Raw genomic sequence first — 21,409 nt, 5'->3', positions numbered from 1 at the left:
AGGCTACTCTGATTATGTAGCCTAATCCGGATTAAATGTGCATTCTCTCTCTAGGCACGTCCAGTATGCGGAGATGACGAGAGTCAGTATGTTAGCTTCATCTTCACAGCGGACACTGATTCAGAAAACATTACTTTATTAATAAACAATTAAAATGTCTCCTTGCTGTTTTGGTCACATTCATAATTATTACTTTTGCCGGTTCTTTATGGCAAGCTTTATGCGTGCGCTTGGGTGCTATAGCCTATATTACGATCATTAGGTTTATTCTCTCCAGTATTTAAGAAATTAAATTAATATAAATGTGATTAGTCAACTAATGGCTTAAATGACTAGTCGACTAGAAAAACTTATTTCACATATTTTCGATCCAGCATGTCATAAAGGGTATTCTGGTTTGAGCTCACATGCTCACAGACACACACAGAGCATCATTATTATCGGTTTAAAATTATATTTGTGTATGACTAACCGCAGCACACACCAGAGAAAAATCTTTGCAGGTCCTGTGGCTGAGAGAGAGCCTACTCGGATGAAAACCGCTTCAGTGAGCTCAATTATAGTAAGGCGGCATTTTTTTGCCAGTAACGGTAACGGCGTTGTAACGGGAGAAAAAGTAATTCGTTTGATTACTCGTTACTGAAAAAAGTAACGCCGTTATTCCCATCACTGATTATTATATTGTCTGCTGTATTTGCTTCTTATGTATTAAATCCAGACAATTGGTTGATGAAACATTGATTAAAATTAAGATACAATTTTAACGAAACAAAATTCACTTTAAAGAAAGGTTTTCTGCAAAACAAAACTTAATGAAGTGGTCAAATCATGTCTGACCCACCCCATGTCTGCCGATATATTGCGCATCATGTATCTTCTTATCTTACTCATGCTGTTCACTTTTCATAATCAAATAGATACATAACATAGGCCTATTTAAACATTACTATGAAACTACGTTTTCTTTAATGGCTACCAACACATAGTACAGTACAGAGAAATTTCATGTCGTGAGGAAGAACGGATCATGAGTCACGAGACGGATCAAGCATAATTTATTTTTAGACTTATATTTAATATTGGGGGCATCCAAGTTGTTTGACATATTTGATTTTTTTTTTTTTTTTTTTTAAGTAACGCAATAGTTACTTTCCCTGGTAATTAGTTACTTTTATAATGATGTAACTCAGTTACTATTTGTGAGAAGTAACTAGTAACAATAACTAATTACTTTTTTAAAGTAACATGCCCAACACTGCATATGACTAGTTAAAGGGTTATCTGTCATTAATTACTCACCCTCATGTCGTTCTACAAGAACGTAAATTAAGATATTTTTGATAAAATCAAGTGTGATTCACTTCTCAGTGAGGCCTCCATTGACAGCAAGACAATTAACACTTTCAATGTCCAGAAAGCTACTTAAGACATATTTAAACAGTTCATGTGACTACAGTGGTTCAACCTTAATGTTATGAAGCGATGAGAATACTTTTTGTGCACCCAAAAAAAATAAAAAAATAACGACTTCAACATTCAACAATATCTAGTGATGGGCAATTTCAAAACACTGCTTCATGAAGCTTCAAAGCTTTACGAATCTTTTGTTTCTAATCAGTGGTTCGGAGCATGTATCAAACTGGTATCCAACTGCCAAAGTCACGTGATTTCAGTAAACAAGGCATCATTACGTCATAGGTGTTTCGAAATTTCAGTGGTTCACCACTGGGGGGCGTGACTTTGGCAGTTTGATACACATTCCGAACCACTGATTTGAAACAAAAGATTTGAAGGTCTTAGGGGTGTGGAACGACGTGAGGGTGAGTAATTAATAACAGAATTTTCATTTTTGGGTTAACTAACCCTTTAATAGCTATGTTTTCATCCAAAGTTGCGTAATTTAACTTGCGCACAATATTGGAATATTGCATAAAACATTTGCGAATAAAGACGCACTGCTTACGTCACTTTTTGGGAAATAAACCATCCGCTGGCTCACTTTACCATTTTGGATTCCTGTCTCTTTTACAAGGTGAGTCTTGAACCTCCTGAAGCCGCATGTTATCATGTTTGTGTCTCTCAGTGTCACATCTAGAAAGTGTTACACTGCTGCTGTCAGTAAGTAATTGAAATTTAATCGTGCTTGTAAAAGAGTCTCGTTCAGGTTTAATATTTGAAATGAGTCTGACAGAATGGTGTCATGTTATCTTGAGATTAGATGCTGGTGTTTGGGAATGCAATCTTTAAAGATGCTTCTGGGAGGTCATTATACCCAAACGTTTTGATGAAAAACTTTGGCTCAGGCATTTCAGAATGGCCAAACCAACATATGAGACACCGTGATGCGATTAGTCCACTGGTTAGTCCAGTTATCCAATCACATCCACTGCTGAGGCAAAGTCACGTGAGTTTGTTGTTGAACATCGAGAGATTTATTCTGTACATTTGTTTAGTTTCTGTGCATGTCTTCTTGTTGGCTAAAAAAAAGATCAGTTTTTCATGCAAATTTTTGGAATTTATGTGCATCTTGGTGTGTCCATCCAGCATTTTTTATGGTACAGTATATCCCAAAATTTGCATAAAAATAGGTAGATGGAAATATAGCTGATGCATGAGCTATAACTAAATGTCTCAAATAATGTTTCACATACATTAGTTTAAAGGAATATTTCACCCAAACATGACAATTCTGTCATCATTTACTCACTCTCATGTTGATCCAAATCTATATGTTGTTATGTTTTTCGGTGAACATCCTCATGCAGCTGGTACAGTTGTGGGCACATTAATAAAGGACACATCGCCTCAGGTTTTCATCATGTTTTGACTGTTTCTCCAGGTTGAAGTGGACACTATCCTCTCAGACTTTGAGTCGTCAGACTTTGGTGACATGGTAAGATGAGTTATTGTGCTCAGATATCTGGCTAGAATGTCATGTCTTTTTATTGTCATAACTCTATAACTATGGAAAGAGGTGGTGTTACGTCATGAATTTAAGGAATAAAATGATAATGGGTCTTTATGATTTGATGTCAATATTGTTATTGTTAAAGGATTACTAAAACTTAATAAAAACTATAGAGACGTTTTTTTTTTATAAAACAACTGGCAAAAACAACAAAACTTTAACATTTAAAATTTAAGCGAAAACAGAACATGTTCAAAATATTAACAAAAACAATAATAGTATATCAATGATATGATAAATTAACTCTGGTAAAAAGATGTGGCCTGTATACACTAATCCTTCTGTTCTCTCATTGGTCAGTCTGAAGATTTTTACGGCATGAGGCGTCTGTACGTCATTTTGGGCTCCTGTCTGTTTTACAAGGTGAGTCTTGAACCTCCTGAAGCCACATGTTATCATGTTTGTGTCTCTCAGTGTCACATTTGGAAAGCGTTACACTGCTGCTGTCAGTAAGTAATTGAAATTTAATCGTGCATGTAAAAGAGTCTCGTTCAGGTTTAATATTTGAATATATTAGTCTGACAGAAGGGTGACATGCTACTTCATGTGAATACATTTTAATTATGAATGATGATGTGAAGAGGATTGATTAGTTATTAAGTTACAACTGTTGCTCCCTTAACCCTGTAATAGTAGTCAGAAAAATAATTTGGTGACACTTTACTTAAAGCCTTTATAAATATAATGCATTATAAAAGTATTTTTATTGCATTGACTGTGCTATGTAATGCGCTGTACGATCTCATGAATAATTGTAATGACAGCTATAATACATTATAGTACCTGAACACACCTTTAGAATGTATAATGCATTAAAACACAAGACAAACAACCAGTTTCAGATGTAACAAGGAATTTACAAATATTATAATGCATTTTAACTTTGGTTACAATTATTTATGAAAATATATAATGTATTATAGCATACATTATTAATACCTTTATAATGCATTATACATAAAGGTTTTAAGTAACCATTTTTTTTTTTTTTTTTTTTAAATTTGAATGTGTTTTTTTTTTTTGTTGAGTATCATATTTGAAACATGGCTTGGTTGGCTTATAGGAGCTAAAATTTAGTTTTATTCAGAGGCCCAAACTGAGCAAAAATGTGCGATTTGGTGCAGATGCTAATATTTATATGACCAAAAAATAAGATGAAATGCTGAAAGCTTTAATATAAATTATTGAGATCTTTATAACAGTATAGCAGATATCTACATAAAATGCATATGAATATGAGATGTCACACTATATCTGCCAATAATATGTCTTAGTAAGATATTTAAATGCTTAGTTTCATGATCAAAAAGCTCTGTAGTTTTAAAACATGTAATGCAGTGCAATACAATGATGATAGAGAGATGAACAAATAAACCTTCCTCAAAAGCCTGATGATCATTTGAACATGATTTTCTAAAAATTGATTTATAGATAATCAAGTAAACCTAAGTTGCTTCAGTCCAGTATGTGTTCATTTTGAAATATTAATAGCAATATAAAAGTTATTCTTAAGTTTACTTTATGAAAATCAGTAAAATTTTCACAACATAAAGACACGTGAACCACGAGTTGATGGGAGACGTTTTTTACAAGTACACTAAAAGGCCTTTTACTTGCTAAAAAAGTATGAACTATCAATCAGACAACAGAAGGCATTTAGTAGATTGTGCGACAGCAAATTTTTGTAGAGGCCTTAGAAATGTGTGTATCAAATATGACACAATAGGGTTAAAACACTCAAAAACACTCTGTTTTTTCACTACAGACTACTGAGATACTTGTTGGCAGTGTTATGCCAGGTCTTCCCTATATTTTCATTGTCACAATTCATTTTTACACTACTGATTATCCAGAACACAGATCTGTACTTCTCCATCTGTCTGGCAGGGATATCTCATAGCGAACCACCTGCCTAAAGAAGACCTTCTGGACGTGTGTTTGTACTGTCAGCATTACTGTCTGCTGCCGCTGGCGTCCGAGCAGCGTGTGGGGCAACTAGTGGTGTGGAGGGAGGTGTTTCCGCAGCGGAGAGCCCAGCTCAACCCCGGATACTCCCAGCCACTCGGACGACACTTCCTGCTCATTGTGGGACTGGTGAGACATTTACAGTGTTACAGATTACAAATAAACACTGTTCTTTTGATCCTTCTCTTCATCTATCATTAAAAAAATTTATATGAAGCAGCACAACTGTTTTCAACATTGATAATAATCAGAAATGTTTCTTGAGCAGCAAATCATCATATTAGAATGATTTCTGATGGATCATGTGACACTGAAGACTGGAGTGATGACGCTGAAAATTCAGCTTTGATCACAGGAATAAATTACATTTTAAAGTATTTTACAATAGAAACCAATAAATAAATTGTAATAATATTTCACAATTTTACTGTATCTTTGATCACAAAAATGCAGCCTTGCTGAGCATAAGATACTTCTTTAAAAAATACATGAGAAAATCTTACCGACACTAACTAAACTTTTGAATGGTGGTGTACTTGTTTACCAAAGCCAATATAATTTAAGAAATGTATCAACCCTAATTCATACTCAAAGCAAAAAGCTACTAGATAAGCAAGTCGTGATTGATGTTTTGGTGCTGGTGTATGGATTTATTCATGGACTGACAGGAAAATGGAAATATTGTGTGAAAACATTTTTACTTGTACAGAACTGTTAAAAATTTTGGGATCTGTAAGATTTTTTTTTTGGCTGTATTTTTGTTGAAACTGATAAAAAAAAAAATGTTCAGGATTCTTTAATGAATAGAAAGTTCAAAAAACAGTATTTATTTGAAATATAAAGTTTTGTAACATTATAGAAGTCTTTATTGTCACTTGATCAAAATAATGCGTTCTTGCTGAATAAAGTCTTGTTCAGGCATATAATCAATGATGAAGCACGATTGCACTGTATTTTATGATGTTATTTTACTGTTTTAATTGTTTTATTTTAGTTTAAGTAATATGTCTTTTATATATCTTGTTGTAAAACACATTGGTCAATTTTGGTTGTATTTAATGGTTCTATATAAATAAAATTGACATTGACATTCATACCAAGTATGATAACTAAAAAGAAAATCATAAAGATATCTATATTACCGGTGACACCAATGCACGATAACATCTGTTTATTGTAATTGCAGTCCCCACTTTTGACATTATAGTCGATATTGTATAGTTGTGAACAGGGCTTGACATTAACACCTGTCAAATGCGGGTCGATTTCAGCCGTAGTGTGTAACACAGTTATTAGTGTTGTGTTGTCAAAAATGTAGAATTTTTTTGATACATATTGATACTGAAATAACGTTTCCAATACTCATTTCCCTCAGAATAGATACACGATATCAGCTGCTCTTTCTCTCTCTCTCATCTCTCTGACAGCAAGTTGAAACACAAACCCACCTCCCCTCACTCACTCATTTCATTTGCTCCAGATGAATATTGTTGGTATTACAGGGCTTGAATTTAGGCGTGGGATTACATGTATTGTGAATAATTTTACTCATTCCCGCAGATTTTGTGCTCACACCCAAAGTGCGCCACATAAAGCCACCTCTCAGTAATAAATTAAACTTAAACAGTCAAATAAACACAAAATAATTTCAAAATGCTGGTTTTGGCAAGTATTCACGTAAACAGTTGAGAAAGAAAACACGTGTAAAAGTATAATGGATCCGTGCGTCAGGTCTTAAAGTGACAGCAGCCTAATATACCTGCTGACAAATTATGAGGTAATAATAAAAATATCTATATGGCAGTTTTTTCCCATGGTATCAAGGTCAAAATTCTGGCCAGTAAAAATGCTGAGTGGCCAGTTAACTTTGGAAAACGACTAGCCACAGTAGCTGGTGAGCAAAAAAAGTTAATTACTAACTGCTTGTGGACACAATATATAGGGTCGACTCTGCTATTCTATTAAACTTATAAGATTTTTTTTTTAAACTAAATCTTTATCATTATCATTATTGTTATTGTTCTTGGTGTGAACAGGCCTTAAAAGTCTTAATTTCTTTCAAAAATACTAATCTTACTGTCCGCTTACCTTTGAATGCTAGTGTACATTCTGTAACTGTATTTTAAGCGCAGTGATTGAACATTGAATTATTGAAGATGTAATACATACCCAATGTATAAATGCAGTTTTTCCTGACTTGTGTTTCCAGAGGCACTTTATGCAGTGTGTGTTGCTGGAGGCCGGTGGCTGTGCGTCACCTGCTCTGGGATCTCCTGGTCCCGACTGCGTCTATGTGGACCAGGTCAAAGCCACACTGCTTCAGCTGGAGAGTCTGGATGCTGCCATTGAGGAGCGTCTCTCTGCTCCGCCCACCCCCTGTCTCTCCTGCGCTGATTGGTTCCTTCCTGCCGGTGGGCGGGACCGACAGGATGGCATCAACAGCTCACCGATTCTCAACCGGCTGACAGCAGCCATCAAACCCCCATCACCGGGCATGATCGGGCGAAGTCTGTTTGGGGAGGTGGGATCGGGGTCATCAAATCTTAGAGGACGAAGACCGAGTCCTCAGAGGAGTCTGTCTGATAGCGGCAGCGAGGGTCACACGGACGCGTCCTTTACTTCAGGTCTGAGTCCTCATGCCACACCGGACGCAGTGCGGCGGACGCCCTCTAGTGGCACTCGCAGAGACTCTCTCGGCTCAGGAGGGTCAGACGGCAGCTTGGGCAGTGCAGGATTTTTTAAGGTGTTCGTCTTACATTAATTACAGTTTATGTGCTGTTTTACTATTGTTACATTTTACAGAGGTCAGTCTCACAAAAAATGTCACAAACATGTTCAGGCCATATTTCATCCCTAAAATCAAAAAATAATAATAAATAAAATGATAAATGAGCATAAATAAAATTAAGAATGAATGAACAAATGAGGCAAACGAATGAACAAATGAATGAACGAATGAGGCATTTATATAGCGTTTTCATATATTCTACTGTACACCCAAAGCGCTTCACAATCGTATCTGGGGTCCTCTCCTCAACCACCATCAGTGTGCAGCATCCACTTAGATGATGCAACGGCAGCGAGTACAACGGCGCCAGTGTGCTCACCACACACCAGCTATGAGTGGAGAGGAGAGAGAGTGATAGAGCCAATTCAATGGATGGGGATTATTAGAAGGCCATGATTGGTAAGGGCCAATGGAGGGAATTTGGCCAGGACACCGGGGTTACACCCCTTGGATTTTTAATGACCACAGAGAGTCAGGACCTCAGTTTAACGTCTTATCCGAAGGACGGGAGATATATAAATATATATATATATATATATAATATATATATATATATACAGTACAGTCCAAAAGTTTGGAACAACTAAGACATTTAATGTTTTTAAAAGAAGTTTCGTCTGCTCACCAAGGCTACATTTATTTAATTAAAAATACAGTAAAAAACAGTAATATTGTGAAATATTATTACAATTTAAAATAACTGTTTTCTATTTGAATATATTTGACAAAGTAATTTATTCCTGTGATGCAAAGCTGAATTTTCAGCATCGTTACTCCAGTCTTCAGTGTCACATGATCCTTCAGAAATTATTCTAATATGCTGATTTGCTGCTCAATAAACATGTATGATTATTTTCAATGTTGAAAACAGTTGTGTACTTTTTTTTTCAGGATTCCTTGATGAATAGAAAGTTCAAAAGAACCGCATTTATCTGAAATACAAAGCTTCTGTAGCATTATACACTACCGTTCAAAAGTTTGGGGTCAGTAATATTTTTTATTTTTATTTTTTTGAAAAGAAATTAAAGAAATTAATACTTTTATTCAGCAAGGATGCATTAAATCAATCAAAAGTAGCAGTAAAGACATTTATAATGTTACAAAAGATTAGATTTCAGATAAACACTGTTCTTTTGAACTTTCTATTCATCAAATAATCCTGAAAAAAAATATTGTACACAAATATTTTGTACAATTGTACACATTAAATGTTTCTTGAGCAGCAGATAATAGCATATTAGAATGATTTCTGAAGGATCATGTGACACTGAAGACTGGAGTAATGATGCTGAAAATTCAGCTTTGCCATCACAGGAATAAATTACTTTGTGAAATATATTCAAATAGAAAACAGTTATTTTAAATTGTAATAATATTTCACAATATTACTGTTTTTACTGTATTTTTAATTAAATAAATGTAGCCTTGGTGAGCAGACGAAACTTCTTTTAAAAACATTAAAAATCTTAGTGGTTCCAAACTTTTGGACTGTACTGTATATTATACATACATATATATATATATATATATATATATATATATATATATATATATATATATATATATATATATATATATACATACATACATACATACATACAGTGCCTATAGAAAATCATCATACCCCTTTGAAATAGTTGTCATACAGCCTGAAATAACAGCCAATTAAAAAAAAATAATAATAATCTTTTCTAGCTTTATTTTCAAGTTTTGCCTTACAACATCAAACTAATGAAAGAAAAAGCAACAGTTCTGAAAATTAATTAAAAAAAATGAAAAACTGGAATAACAGGGTTGGAAAAGTCATCAGTCCCCTGATTTAATACTTCGTAAAGCCACCTTTTGCTTTAATTACAGCCATTCATCTTTTTGGATATGTCTGTACTAGCTTTGCACACCTAGATTTGGGAATATTAGCTCATTCTTCCTTTCAGAATTGCTCAAGTTCAGTCAAATTCCTTGGTGAGCAGCAATGAACTTCTCTCTTCAAGTCTGACTTGGCCACTCAAAGACATTCACCTTCCTATCCTTAAGCCATTGCTTTGTTCTTTGGGCGGTATGTGTAGGATCATTGTCGTGTTAGAAGGTAAATGAACTGACCATCTTCAGCTGTCTAGCAGAGGAACTCAGGTTTTCCTCAAGAATTTGGATGTGCTTGGATTTCCCCTTCAATCCTGACCAATAGTCCAGTGTTTGCTTTTCGCCAAACATAGCACTGAAAGAAAGAAGTCTTTCCTGAAAAAGTGCCACACTCAGTCTTTTTTTGCGCTATGCAAAAACACACCTGGAAGACTCTGATGCCATCTGGCAAAAAGTGCTATGGTCTGATGAGACCAAAACCGACCTTTGGCTAAAAGCAAACACGGCACACCAACCAAAACACACTATACCTACTGTGAAGCATGATGATGGCAGTGTTATATTGTGGGGGTGTTTCTCTTCAGCAGGGACTGGGCTATTGGTCAGGATTGAAAGGAAAATGGAAGCCAAAAGAACAAATACAATGGTTTAAGGATAGGAAGGTGAATGTCTTTGAGTGGTCAAGTCAGAGCCCTGACTTAAATCCAAGAAAATCTGTGGAGTCCATTGCCGCTCACCACAGAATTTGACTAAACTTGAGCAATTCTGCAAGGAAGAATGAGCAAATATTCCACAAACTAGGTGTGCAAAGCTAGTACAGACATACCCAAAAAGATGAATGGCTGTAATTAAAGGAAAAGGTATAAATACACATACATATAACACTACTAAAGTTTGACCTTTGAACTTTGTCTCAGTGTTTATAGAAAGGTTGACATTAAAAATTGTACTTTCCCATGACAACTTGCAGAAAAAGAAAAGTGACATCTAATATTATTAATATTATGTTTTTGCCAATGCCATCGGTGCGTATATCAGCTCTGCCGTTTTCACTGCATATGAATTATGGCCAGGTCATCTATTATTGAGAATGGCTTTTGAGTATCTGCCAAAACTGTGTCTTGTATAGCAGCATCAGGAACTACTGTTATAAATCACGTCCATCTGAGTTTAGCTGACGGCACATATTTTACAGAATGGACGTCCTGGACCTTTCAGGCTCATAAATTTTAATAGAGAGAGACAAGCTTAACCAAACGCATGGAAACTAGCTTTCATCGCATTTATCGAGTCAGTCCTCAAGATTAAGAGGGCAACAGAAAGAGAACATTTATACATCCAAGTTGGATAAAAATCAACCAAAGATATACTGCTATAAAAACAGGCCAGTGCTGTTTTGTTTTCAGTTTCATTATTGACTTTTAGTTTAGTTTAGTTTGGAAGCTTTGGATTTTTCTTATACTTTATACTATTTTCTATAGTTTCTATATATTTTATTATTTTTAATTTAATTTAGTTTAGTTTTTTTAGTTTAGGCTTTTTCTTTTACATTCCAGATTTAAAATGCACTTCAATGACAATAACACTTCAATATATTTTTGTATAGTCCAGCACAAACAGTAATCCAATCCTTATGTGCATTTTTCTTGTCTTTTGTGCATGTTTTCTGTCAGATTCCCAGGTTAAAACACCCTAACCCATTCTACCTGGGCTCATTGAAGAAGAGTCTGACTGACAGAGAAACTGAGGAGATGCACAATGTTCTCAAGTGAGTGTTTTTTTTTTTTTTTGAAAAAAAAATGTCATGCAGGGTTGTAACACTGTAAGACAATGTTAAATGTCTAAATGACTCTGTGCTTATCAAGAACAGAGTGAGTGGTTTGACCTCACATCATGTTAATGCTGATGTTAATGCTGCTCTAGACGAAGTCAGTTTTCGTGTGTGTGTGTGTTGACAGATTGACAGCGGGTGCTGAGAACACGCTGTTCCATTACGTGCTGATGGAGACGGTGCAGGGCATCTTCATCGCTCCCACACACAGAGAAGTCAATCATCTGAGCGGCTCCATCCACCCACAGCTCATCCACAACTTCTACCACTGCTGTCTGTCCATACGGCAGGCCTTCCAGCAGAGCCTCCCCACACGGGTAACATCGCATTGAACTTTCTATATTTATCAAAGAATCCTGAAAAAGATGCATCATGATTTCCACACACATATATAGCAGTGCAACTGTTTTCAACATTGATAATAATCAGAAATGTTTCTTGAGCAGCAAATCATCATATTAGAATGATTTCTGATGGATCATGTGACACTGAAGACTGGAGTAATGATGCTGAAAATTCAGCTTTGATCACAAGAATAAATTACATTTCAAAATATGTTCAAATAGAAAACAGTTATATTAAACTGAAATATTTCACAATTTTACTGTATTTTTGATCAAATAAATGCAGCCAGAGAGATTTTCAAAAACATTAAATTGCTGAATTTGAATATGTTTTTATAATTAATTACAATTTTAAAAGACTATCTATTTATGTGTACAGTTTTTTATTTTTTTACAGTAAAAATTTGTTTTGCTCAGGTGATATTAGAGACATTTTGAGTTGCAAACTGCAAATTACTTTTATTAGAAGTTGCTTCAGTGTTTTGGTTTCTAAATAAATTTACAAATACATTTAAAAAAAAAACATTCATAATTTCTGATAAACAAGCATGTAGTATTATTTATATACTATTATACTATTACAGCATTTATTAATATTTTTATTATTATTTTATTTTAGTATTTATTTGTATTATTTGTAACAGTTGTTACGCATTCCTATGTATTCCAACCAGTCTGTTATATAGTCCTAAACATAACATTAATTAATAAGCTAATGTATTAGCTAAGTATTATTGCTGGTCATTTCTCTGCTGTAGTAATATCAACATGGTTTGGTCATCTCTCACACACGTGTAAATGTGTCTCAGGATCGGAGAGGGACGGAGCGGCCGCAGAGCACTCGAGGTTTGGGTCCAGTGAAAGAACATGGAGTTCTGTTCCAGTGCAAACCTGAAAACTGGACCGATCAGAAGAAACCAGCTCCCACCATGACCTACTGGGTTATTGGGTACATGTTCTGACCTCCATCAGCTTATAACAAGACAAATCAATGAACGACTTGACGTATTCCATAGGTTGAGATCGGTTGAGATAAGTTTTGTCTTTGCACATTAATTAGCCTGAAACACAGACCTTTAACAGTTTCCAGCCACATATTTTTATGCACAATTTGGGATATCTCATAAAAAAACACTGGATTGAAATGCCAAGATGCGCAATTCTAAAAATGCACATAAAAAATGTATGCGCTCAATTGAGGCGGATAGATTTTTTTATCCAATAAGAAGACATGCACATAAACTACGATTGAAACACGTTGACAGAATAAATCCCTCAATGTGCAACAACAAACTCATGTGACTTTGCCACAACAGTGGATGTGATTGGATAACAGCATCATTTGATCATTCTGAAATGCCTGAGCCAAAGTCTGTCATCAGAATGATTGTTTATTTCTCTCCCAGAAGCGTCTTACACGACTGTTTTCGTATCCAAACACAAGATAACATTACAGCGTTTATTACATTTTGTCTGCGCACTCTGAGATGCAAGAAATGGTGCCTTCAAGTGCTCCTGGGAAATTCGTATTTACAAGTTGGGAAGTGGTGCTTTCAATCACTTTGGTCGGAGCAAGATGGCAATAGAATTTAACTAAATCTACAAAATGATGAATTAAGTATGCACATCGATTATGTTTTTGCTTTATGTTTTTACTCAATTTATGAAGGTGCTGTAAATTGAATCGTCATTTATTTTTCGCAATGGTAAAATGCTGTGGTATTTTGTACATGCAACTTGAAAAAAATAATAGTTTAGTTAATTTTAACAAATTTGCCATTAATATAGACTGTTATTGTGTCTGATATGTTATACGGAAAATCGGGGCTTACAGAAAATCCAGTTTCCCACTCGTAATTACGACTTTATGGTGACGTTCAACTCATAAAAACAAATTTTTAATAATATTTTAAATTTTTATTTTTTTTTTTTTAACAATAAAATCCTATCAAATAAAAGTATCCTCCACAGTGCTTTGCTTATTTATTCCTAAATAAACTGTCCTTGAGGAACATTTTATTCTATTCATTTTTTCTGATAAACAAGCATGTGGCCCATTGCTATTTTAGGATTATTTATACTAAAAACATCCTCCCATAATCCTTCTCTTACTGTGATTCATCAACATGCATACAGCAGAGAACATCAAAGCATGTTTCCACCACTGATTCACAATCTCTCGTTTATTTTCCAGGCGAATGCTTCTGGAACCCGTCCCTCAAGAGTTTTACGTGTGCTTCCATGACTCCGTGGCAGAGGTTCCTGTGGAAATGGCCTTCCGGCTGTCTTTCGGCTTGGCCGTGTAGTCCAGGGGCAGAGAGATGCCTGCAAGTCATCATCCGTAACGCGACACCCTGTCATACAGCATGAGAAGCTTTTTTGAGAGGTATGTGTGGAAATGAGCCTTCCACTAGAGATAGAAAACACTGCTACTGTCAGAAAGTGCTACTGGTTCATGCTTTAGATTAAATTATGATCCTTGTGGTGTTCATATGTCATTGTGGACTTAAACAATGAAAATTAAACACAATCAGAACTAGTCAGCAATGTCTGTATGGTGAAAAAGGACAACTTTAATACCTCAAACTATGCTAAATTTCACAAGCTACAGGCTCACGAACACTCGCACCAGAAAAAAGATTTTTTTCACTTGACTTTTCCTTGCTGGATCAAGTGGAATGATGTTTTCTTGGCAGCAGCTATGCAGCGTTTATGACCACAGCCTTACCTGAACTTTGTGATATGAAATGTTTTTGTATTTTATTTAAGGTATGGAACTTCATGTTCTCCTTTAAGTTGAAACTTTGTAATACATTGTTCATCCAACAAAAGTGCATTATCAAATAAATGAAAGCAGATTTACTTCAGGTGTTCTTTATTTCAGTGTTTTTAGAAAAATAAACCCCGCTCTTATGTCAAGATTGTTCATCCAGTAAACACAAGCAGAATGAATTTGTTACAAATCACCATTATACTCAAATTCAATGTGACAATTTCCATTTACGTAGAAACACATTTGCTTGCCATTATGTCATTGAGCTCAATTCAAAGTAGTTTTATGAACTATTTTCAAAGAAATTCACTCTCGTGATTTATGAATTTCTCCGTAAATCATTTGTAATTCTTAGTTAATCGTCACACTGAATTAAATAATAAAAAAAATGTGGGTAACACTTTAAATTTGTTAACATTAGTTAATGCATTAGGTATATTTAAAATTAACAATGAAAACTACTTATTGCATTTATTACATTTTTAATGTTCATTTTTACATATGCCAATACATTTTACAGTTGTTTACACTTACGTAATGTATTATAAAAGAACCAATAGCAATAAACAATAACTTAGATTAATAATTGCAGTAAAAAGTTGTTAATTGTAACTAATGTTAACAAATTATGCTTGATGTGGGTTTGAATGCACAAAATAAATACAACTTCAGCATGATTTTATACTAATTATTCAAACAATTGTATCTTTTGTTCAACATAATTGTATCAACCTGCTATTTTTAAGTACACATCATTCTCGAACACAAAGTTGCACTCTTTAAGCGACTCCCTCCAGCAGAATCAGGTTCTTCTTGTAGCACTCCAGGCTGCACAGAGGCGTCCCGGTCTTGGAGCAGGAGTATTTCTTCAGGTTGGAGCATCCCGACACCCCACAGCTCGCCGGTGCAGGAGGAGACGCTGACGGCGCTGCAGGCATCGGAGCGGGAATCCCGATGGGGTAGGAAACGGCCGCGCCCTGGGCGTTACTGCTGTACCTCACCATGGGCAGCTGGGCCTGTTTTGACTTGCGCTCCCTCATGCTCTTGATCTTGGCCTTGCTGGTCTTGGTCAGTCTCTCGATGGTCTGGTTCTTGTTCTCCTCCGCTTTCTTGGCCGCCTGAAGACGTCTTTTGCGGGCGCGTTCCTCGCGTTTCTGCATCATCTCGGCTGTCAGCTCCTTCTCTTTGTATCCCATGGGAAGCTCCAGTAATGGCTGGATCTGCTGCTTATGTAAGAGGGCTTTCTGTTCAAAAAGAGAAGAACCTTTGTCAAGGTAAAGATTGTTAAAGTACTTTATTTGAAGTTGTTAAATCAAAAACTATTCATTTTTAACTTATCAAATCGTATTTTATATGATAACACATCTCTTCAAGAGTTTAAGGTTGGTATGTTTTTTTTTATGTTTTTGAAATGAGTCTCTTCTGCTCACCAAAGCTGCATTTATTTGGTCAAAATACAGTAAAAACTAATATTGTGAAATATTATTACAATTTAAAATAACTGTTTTCTATGTGAATATGTTGAATAATAAACTAATTTATTCCTGTGATCAAAGCTGAATTTTTAGCATCATTACTCCAGTCTTCAGTGTCACATGATCCTTCAGAAATCATTCTAATATGCTGATTTGCTGCTCAAGAAACTTTGAAACAGTTGTGCTACTTAATATTTAAGCGAAAACCATAATAATTTTTATTTTTTTCAAGATTCTTTGATGAATAAAAAGTTCAAAAGAGCAGCATTTATTTGAAATGGAAATCTTTTGTAACCAGTGTTGGGTAAAGTTACTTTTAAAAGTAATGCGTTTCAATTTTGCGTTACTCCCAAAAAAGTAACTAATTGCATTACTTTTTGTGGAAAGTAATGCATTGGGTTACTTTTGCGTTACTATTGGTTTGCTTGTTTGTTTTTAATAATAAATGATAAGCCTCAGGCTGAAAGAAATGCAAATTCACGGCTGTACAGTAGAGGGCGCAACTTTTCAGCTGTGCTGCCATTCTGGATTCAATAAGAATACGACGCAGGAAAAGAAAGTTTAAGGCTGTGTCCGAAATCACCCACTATACCCTTAAATAGGGCACCATTTGAGGGGACATACATTTATAGTGGTGTCCAAAACCATAGTGGACGATACCGAGTGCACTTGTTAAATCCCACAGTGCACTGCAATAACGAGTGTACAACTGATGTACGCTCAGCGGCTAGAGAATACGCATAATGCACTTTGAGAGTCACGTGCAGAATGAATTCCCTTGTCTGACCAAAAGATGGCACCCACAAAATCATGTGAATCATCCATCCATCCACTTTCCAAACCGCTGGTCCGATGTGGTTAATATCATACATTCAGCATAATATCATACATGTATAAATTCATTTTTAAGTGATTATTAAATAGTTTAATAAGGTTTATACATGCAAGTTTCCATGACAGGGTTCAAAATAAATATTTTCATCTTATTACTGGAGCTGCCAGTTTAAGTTTCAAATGATGATTAAACAGCAACCACAAACTATGCAAAAGCAGCAGCCTTTCCAGTGCACTCAGTGTCCGAATTCAAGTCGTTTTCATTCACTCCCTCAAGTGAACTATATTAGTGGACTAATGTAGGGAATAGTGAATGAGTGTATAGGGGGCAATTTCGAATACAACATAACACTCTAGCTGTGTCTTATTCTGAAGGCTGCGTCATCCGGAAGATGCATTTGATAGCTGCATACGTCATAAAGGATGTCTTATTTCAGAAGAGTAACCATTATAAAATTGACCGTTATTCCTAAGGAAACATAAATTGTTGTAGTCTCCTTATGACTTTGGAATGTAGTGGTTGGTTTAATGAAATGAAGCAGCCTCAATGACGTATGCAGCCGACAAAGGTGACCTCCGGAGGACCTTCGAAAGGGTTTCATTACTTTGTTTTCATTGCTAAAGTAAGAAGCTGCATCTAGCTTCTTACTTTATCAATGAAAACAAAGTAATGAAACACAAAAGTGATGTTTATCTGAAGTCATTTTTGCTTAATAGTATGGATAAATTGAATCATTGAAGGTCAGCAGCAAAGACACAGGTCATAAAGTGAGATTAAGTACATAAAGTATATTTGTGGTATTAAAAATATTTCATTATTGCAGGTTTGTGTAATATTCTGAGTTTGCATTTTGCTGTTTATTCTTTTTGAGCAATACTGAATCTGTTTTGTGCAAGTGAGATGAGTAAATCTCTAGAACTACAATAAACATCATGTTCATACACAACGCCTCTGCACATACAATTTCTCTCGACATTGGGACAGGAGAGCTGTCAGTCAATAAATAGGAAAACAAAGTAACTTGCATTACTTATTTGAAAAAGTAACTCAGATATTTTGTCGTATATTTAAAAGTAATGCGTTACATTACTAGTTACTTGGAAAGGTAAAATCTGATGATGTAACTCAAGTTACTTGTAATCCGTTACCCCAACACCGTTTGTAACATTATAAATGTCTTTACTGTCACTTTTGATCAACTTAATCCATACTATTGCCCCTATTTTATTTTCTAAAATATTGTTTAGAAGCATTTAAGAGTGGATATGCACTGTGTGATTATTTACAGAGGACTGTACTAAATATTGAATATGAAAATAATGCTATATGGGTGAATGATATGGGTATATGGGGACTTGTATGAAGTGATAATGCCTGATAATAAATGATTTCATCAATAAGTTTATAGTATAGCAAACATTATGCTACTGAATGGCATATCTTGCTATTATTTTCAAAATATTTTCTAAAAATGCAATATTTTAAAACATATAATATGGATTTAAAAAGTTTGCAGTCAGTGAAAGCATGAAAGCGTATCAGACATAATCCAGTATTTTAGCATTGCAGTTTTAATAAAATGCTGAACGGTTTGTTGTTAATTGGTTTGTATGAGCTACAGTACCTAGCTACAATACTCTGGCAATTATTTGGAAACATACATAGAATGTAACATGTTTTTTATATCATTTAGCAAATGTTAAATATGGTCTGAAAATCCACAGATAAGTCTGGAAAAGTACAGAGTCTTGAAATGGAAAATGTGTAGGAACCCTGTATTTAGGCTGTATAATAGTTTATTCCCTATCCCACTGGTCAGATGTGTGTTTTAATACGGCACCTGTCTGGCCGTGAGCAGAGACTCATCGATCTCTTTCTTCAGCTCTCCATTATCATCCAGCTCTCCCTTCTCCAGCGCCTCCAGCCATCGCTCCTCCTCATCCATCGGGCCTCCCAGCAGCGAGTCCGTGTCCATGTCCGGCAGAGGAGACGGGTCCAGGTTACTGTCCTCATCTGGGTATTACACACAAAAACATTCATACACATTAACATGGCTCAGACTGGCTATTTTTCCTATATTCGCTCAAGGTTTTGCATATTCAAATTCTCCCCTCACCCAGCCAGGCTCTGTACTGCTCTATAGGAACTCCCTCTGAGGGCACGTCATCATCAGAGTCGTCGTCGTCGTCATCATCATCGCCATCATCATCACTCTCTACGTTCAGAGGTGACACGGAGCGCAGAGAGTCCGGGATCACTGTGAACGTGGGCACACTACAAAAAGACAAAACGCTTTATCAAACCTGAGTTATTACAGAGAAAACATTACACTTTATGAATCACCTCTTGCAGGGTTTGAACCTACAAACTTCTGGTTGCCAGCCCAGTCTACATACACCATGAAATAATTCATCTAAGAATAAAAATAGGCATCATTTACTTTAAACTATATTAATATTTTTAGTGAAACACAAAAGCAGTTTTTTTTTCTAAAATGTATTTGTCATTTTTTTTGGGGTGAACTGTTCATTTATAGCAACAATAAACCAATATAAAGAATATGTATTAATTTGTTACATTAACATATAGAAGAGATTTTGTTCTGGTTATCACTCCATGAGTTCAGTAAGACAATGACACTAATGAGTTTTTATACTTTAAATATATTGATACTATAATGATGTGTAAAAACATTCAAACATACATGAGGAAAATGTCAATAAAATATTTTCCATGCACATGTTTCTCTTTAAAAATAAGGTGAATTTTTCAAGACAAGGAGATTTTAATGAAGAAGTGAATTACAAACACCTTGTTGAAGCTTATTTATTTATTTAAAATTACAATTTCAAAAAGGAAATGAATGCGTGCTTTCTGTTGCACATTTAAATCACTCCTATTTGCTTTGTCTATTGAAGAATATGTGCATATATATTTAACATTATCTTTATGAAGTTTTCCAAATTGGAACAAATATTTCAGCAGATATTATGTAGAATAATGTTCAAACATAAGAGTCTAGCATGTTAGTAAAAAACAAATAAAGGAGTGGGAAAAAATATAAAATACAATATAATAAAGTCTCCATACTGCATAAAAATATCTGTATTCTTTCTCATTGAAAATTTAATCTTTTCCAGTTAAAGGTGTTCATTGAAACATTTTAAATTGTAATTTTGTTGTCTAGCGAAATGCAGAAGGAGTTCATATGGTATCATATTTAATACTATATTTCTAATAATAACAATATTGTATGCATAATCTAGTAAACCTAAGCTGCTTCAATCCAGTAAGTGTTCACCTTGAAATATTAAGAACAATATAAAAGTTACTCTTATGTTTACTTCATAAAAAAATTGTGAAAGTCTTATGTATCACAACCTGATACATTTTTTACAATTATAATAAAAGGTCAGAAAAAGGCGTGTAGTAGATTGTGTACAACAGGTTGTTCAGAAAAATGAATTTTGATCATATTGATCATTTAGAGACCTTAGAAATTCATGCATCAAAAAACATTTTAACATTTTCTAAAAGGAATTCTAATGGAACTACTGTCACAATTTGGAACCATTTCCTAAAGGGATCGATTCAAAAAGCTCAAGTCTCAGTCTAATTTATTGTTTGCAAGATCACTGACCTCTTGGTTCCTAGAGTTTGACCTCCAAGTTTGATCTTGAGTTTGAGTTGAGGAGGTTTGAGCACCAACATCCCGGAATCTGACTCCAGAGCTTCAGAGGAGAAACTGTGTCCATCATCCCTATGATGCTTCTTCTTGTGTTTCTTGTGCTTTTTGTGTTTTTTCTTGTGGAGGTTATAATCATCCCCGTTTCCTGAGGAACAAACATCAACCAACCACACAGTTCAGATGAAATGTAGTTGATTAGAAAGCAGGAATAAAAATACTCTCATGGTCCTACTTAACTGCCAGCTCTACATTACTGTGCGTGTTAGAGGAATAGTTCACCCAAAAATGAAAATTATCCCATAATGTACTGTCATATATAGGATGGCTTAAGGATTAGTAAATTGTGGGATCATTTTTATTTTTGGGTGAACTATTCCTTTAATTAACATGTTTTTAATACTCAAGAAGACACGTGGGTAAAGAAACACTCAATATAATACTCTACGAGAGCATTAAATGAGACTTACCAGCGAGAAATCTGGGGTGAATCATGTCTTTTCTTTTCCCCATGGACACGTAAAATGATTCTGAGCTTAATTAATCGCCACAATAATCATACTGAATACATATAGCTGTAACGTTATTCCTCCAATTGCAGACCAGATCAGATTAACGCAAAAAATACTAATTCCTGCGCAAACCGCCGGTTAGTTCTTTTAATAAACTAACTCTAGTATTAAAACGAAATATCAACTATGATAAGATAGCAATATAGCCAAGCCTTTCGTAGACATCTTTCTCCTTTAGCGTTCTAGCATTGTTTACAAATGTGCTTCCTACTGGATAGCATTTTGGGTAATGTAGTTCGCTCGCTCTCCGCTGCTCTTCATGTCGTCACATATCCTCTGACGCAGGACAGTAGATGTGATTTTTTCCTAGTTG

The 21,409-nt window shown here is 35.1% G+C and overlaps 2 protein-coding genes across 2 annotated transcripts; one reads left to right on the top strand and one right to left on the bottom strand.

The window, feature by feature from the left end:
* Window positions 1-1,824: 1,824 nt before the first annotated feature.
* intu (inturned planar cell polarity protein) lies at window positions 1,825-14,618 on the top strand. Its single transcript, XM_048185552.1, has 8 exons — window positions 1,825-2,893; window positions 3,269-3,331; window positions 4,856-5,062; window positions 7,143-7,676; window positions 11,255-11,349; window positions 11,540-11,729; window positions 12,566-12,705; window positions 13,951-14,618. The coding sequence occupies exons 1-8, from the start codon at window positions 2,891-2,893 to the stop codon at window positions 14,060-14,062; spliced, it is 1,344 nt and encodes a 447-aa protein (XP_048041509.1). The 5' UTR covers window positions 1,825-2,890; the 3' UTR covers window positions 14,063-14,618.
* Window positions 14,615-21,327, bottom strand: ino80b (INO80 complex subunit B). Its single transcript, XM_048185556.1, has 5 exons — window positions 20,995-21,327; window positions 20,480-20,672; window positions 18,956-19,113; window positions 18,680-18,852; window positions 14,615-15,773 (listed from the first exon to the last, which is right to left on the bottom strand). Exons 1-5 carry the CDS (start codon window positions 21,035-21,037, stop codon window positions 15,309-15,311), a joined length of 1,032 nt encoding a protein of 343 aa, XP_048041513.1. The 5' UTR covers window positions 21,038-21,327; the 3' UTR covers window positions 14,615-15,308.
* Between the last annotated feature and the right edge of the window lie 82 nt (window positions 21,328-21,409).

The sequence above is a fragment of the Megalobrama amblycephala genome, linkage group LG3 (genome assembly GCF_018812025.1).
Source record: "Megalobrama amblycephala isolate DHTTF-2021 linkage group LG3, ASM1881202v1, whole genome shotgun sequence".
Classification (NCBI taxonomy): domain Eukaryota; kingdom Metazoa; phylum Chordata; class Actinopteri; order Cypriniformes; family Xenocyprididae; genus Megalobrama; species Megalobrama amblycephala.
The sequence above is the reverse complement of the archived record's forward strand: the minus strand, read 5'-3'. Positions and strand labels throughout refer to the sequence as shown.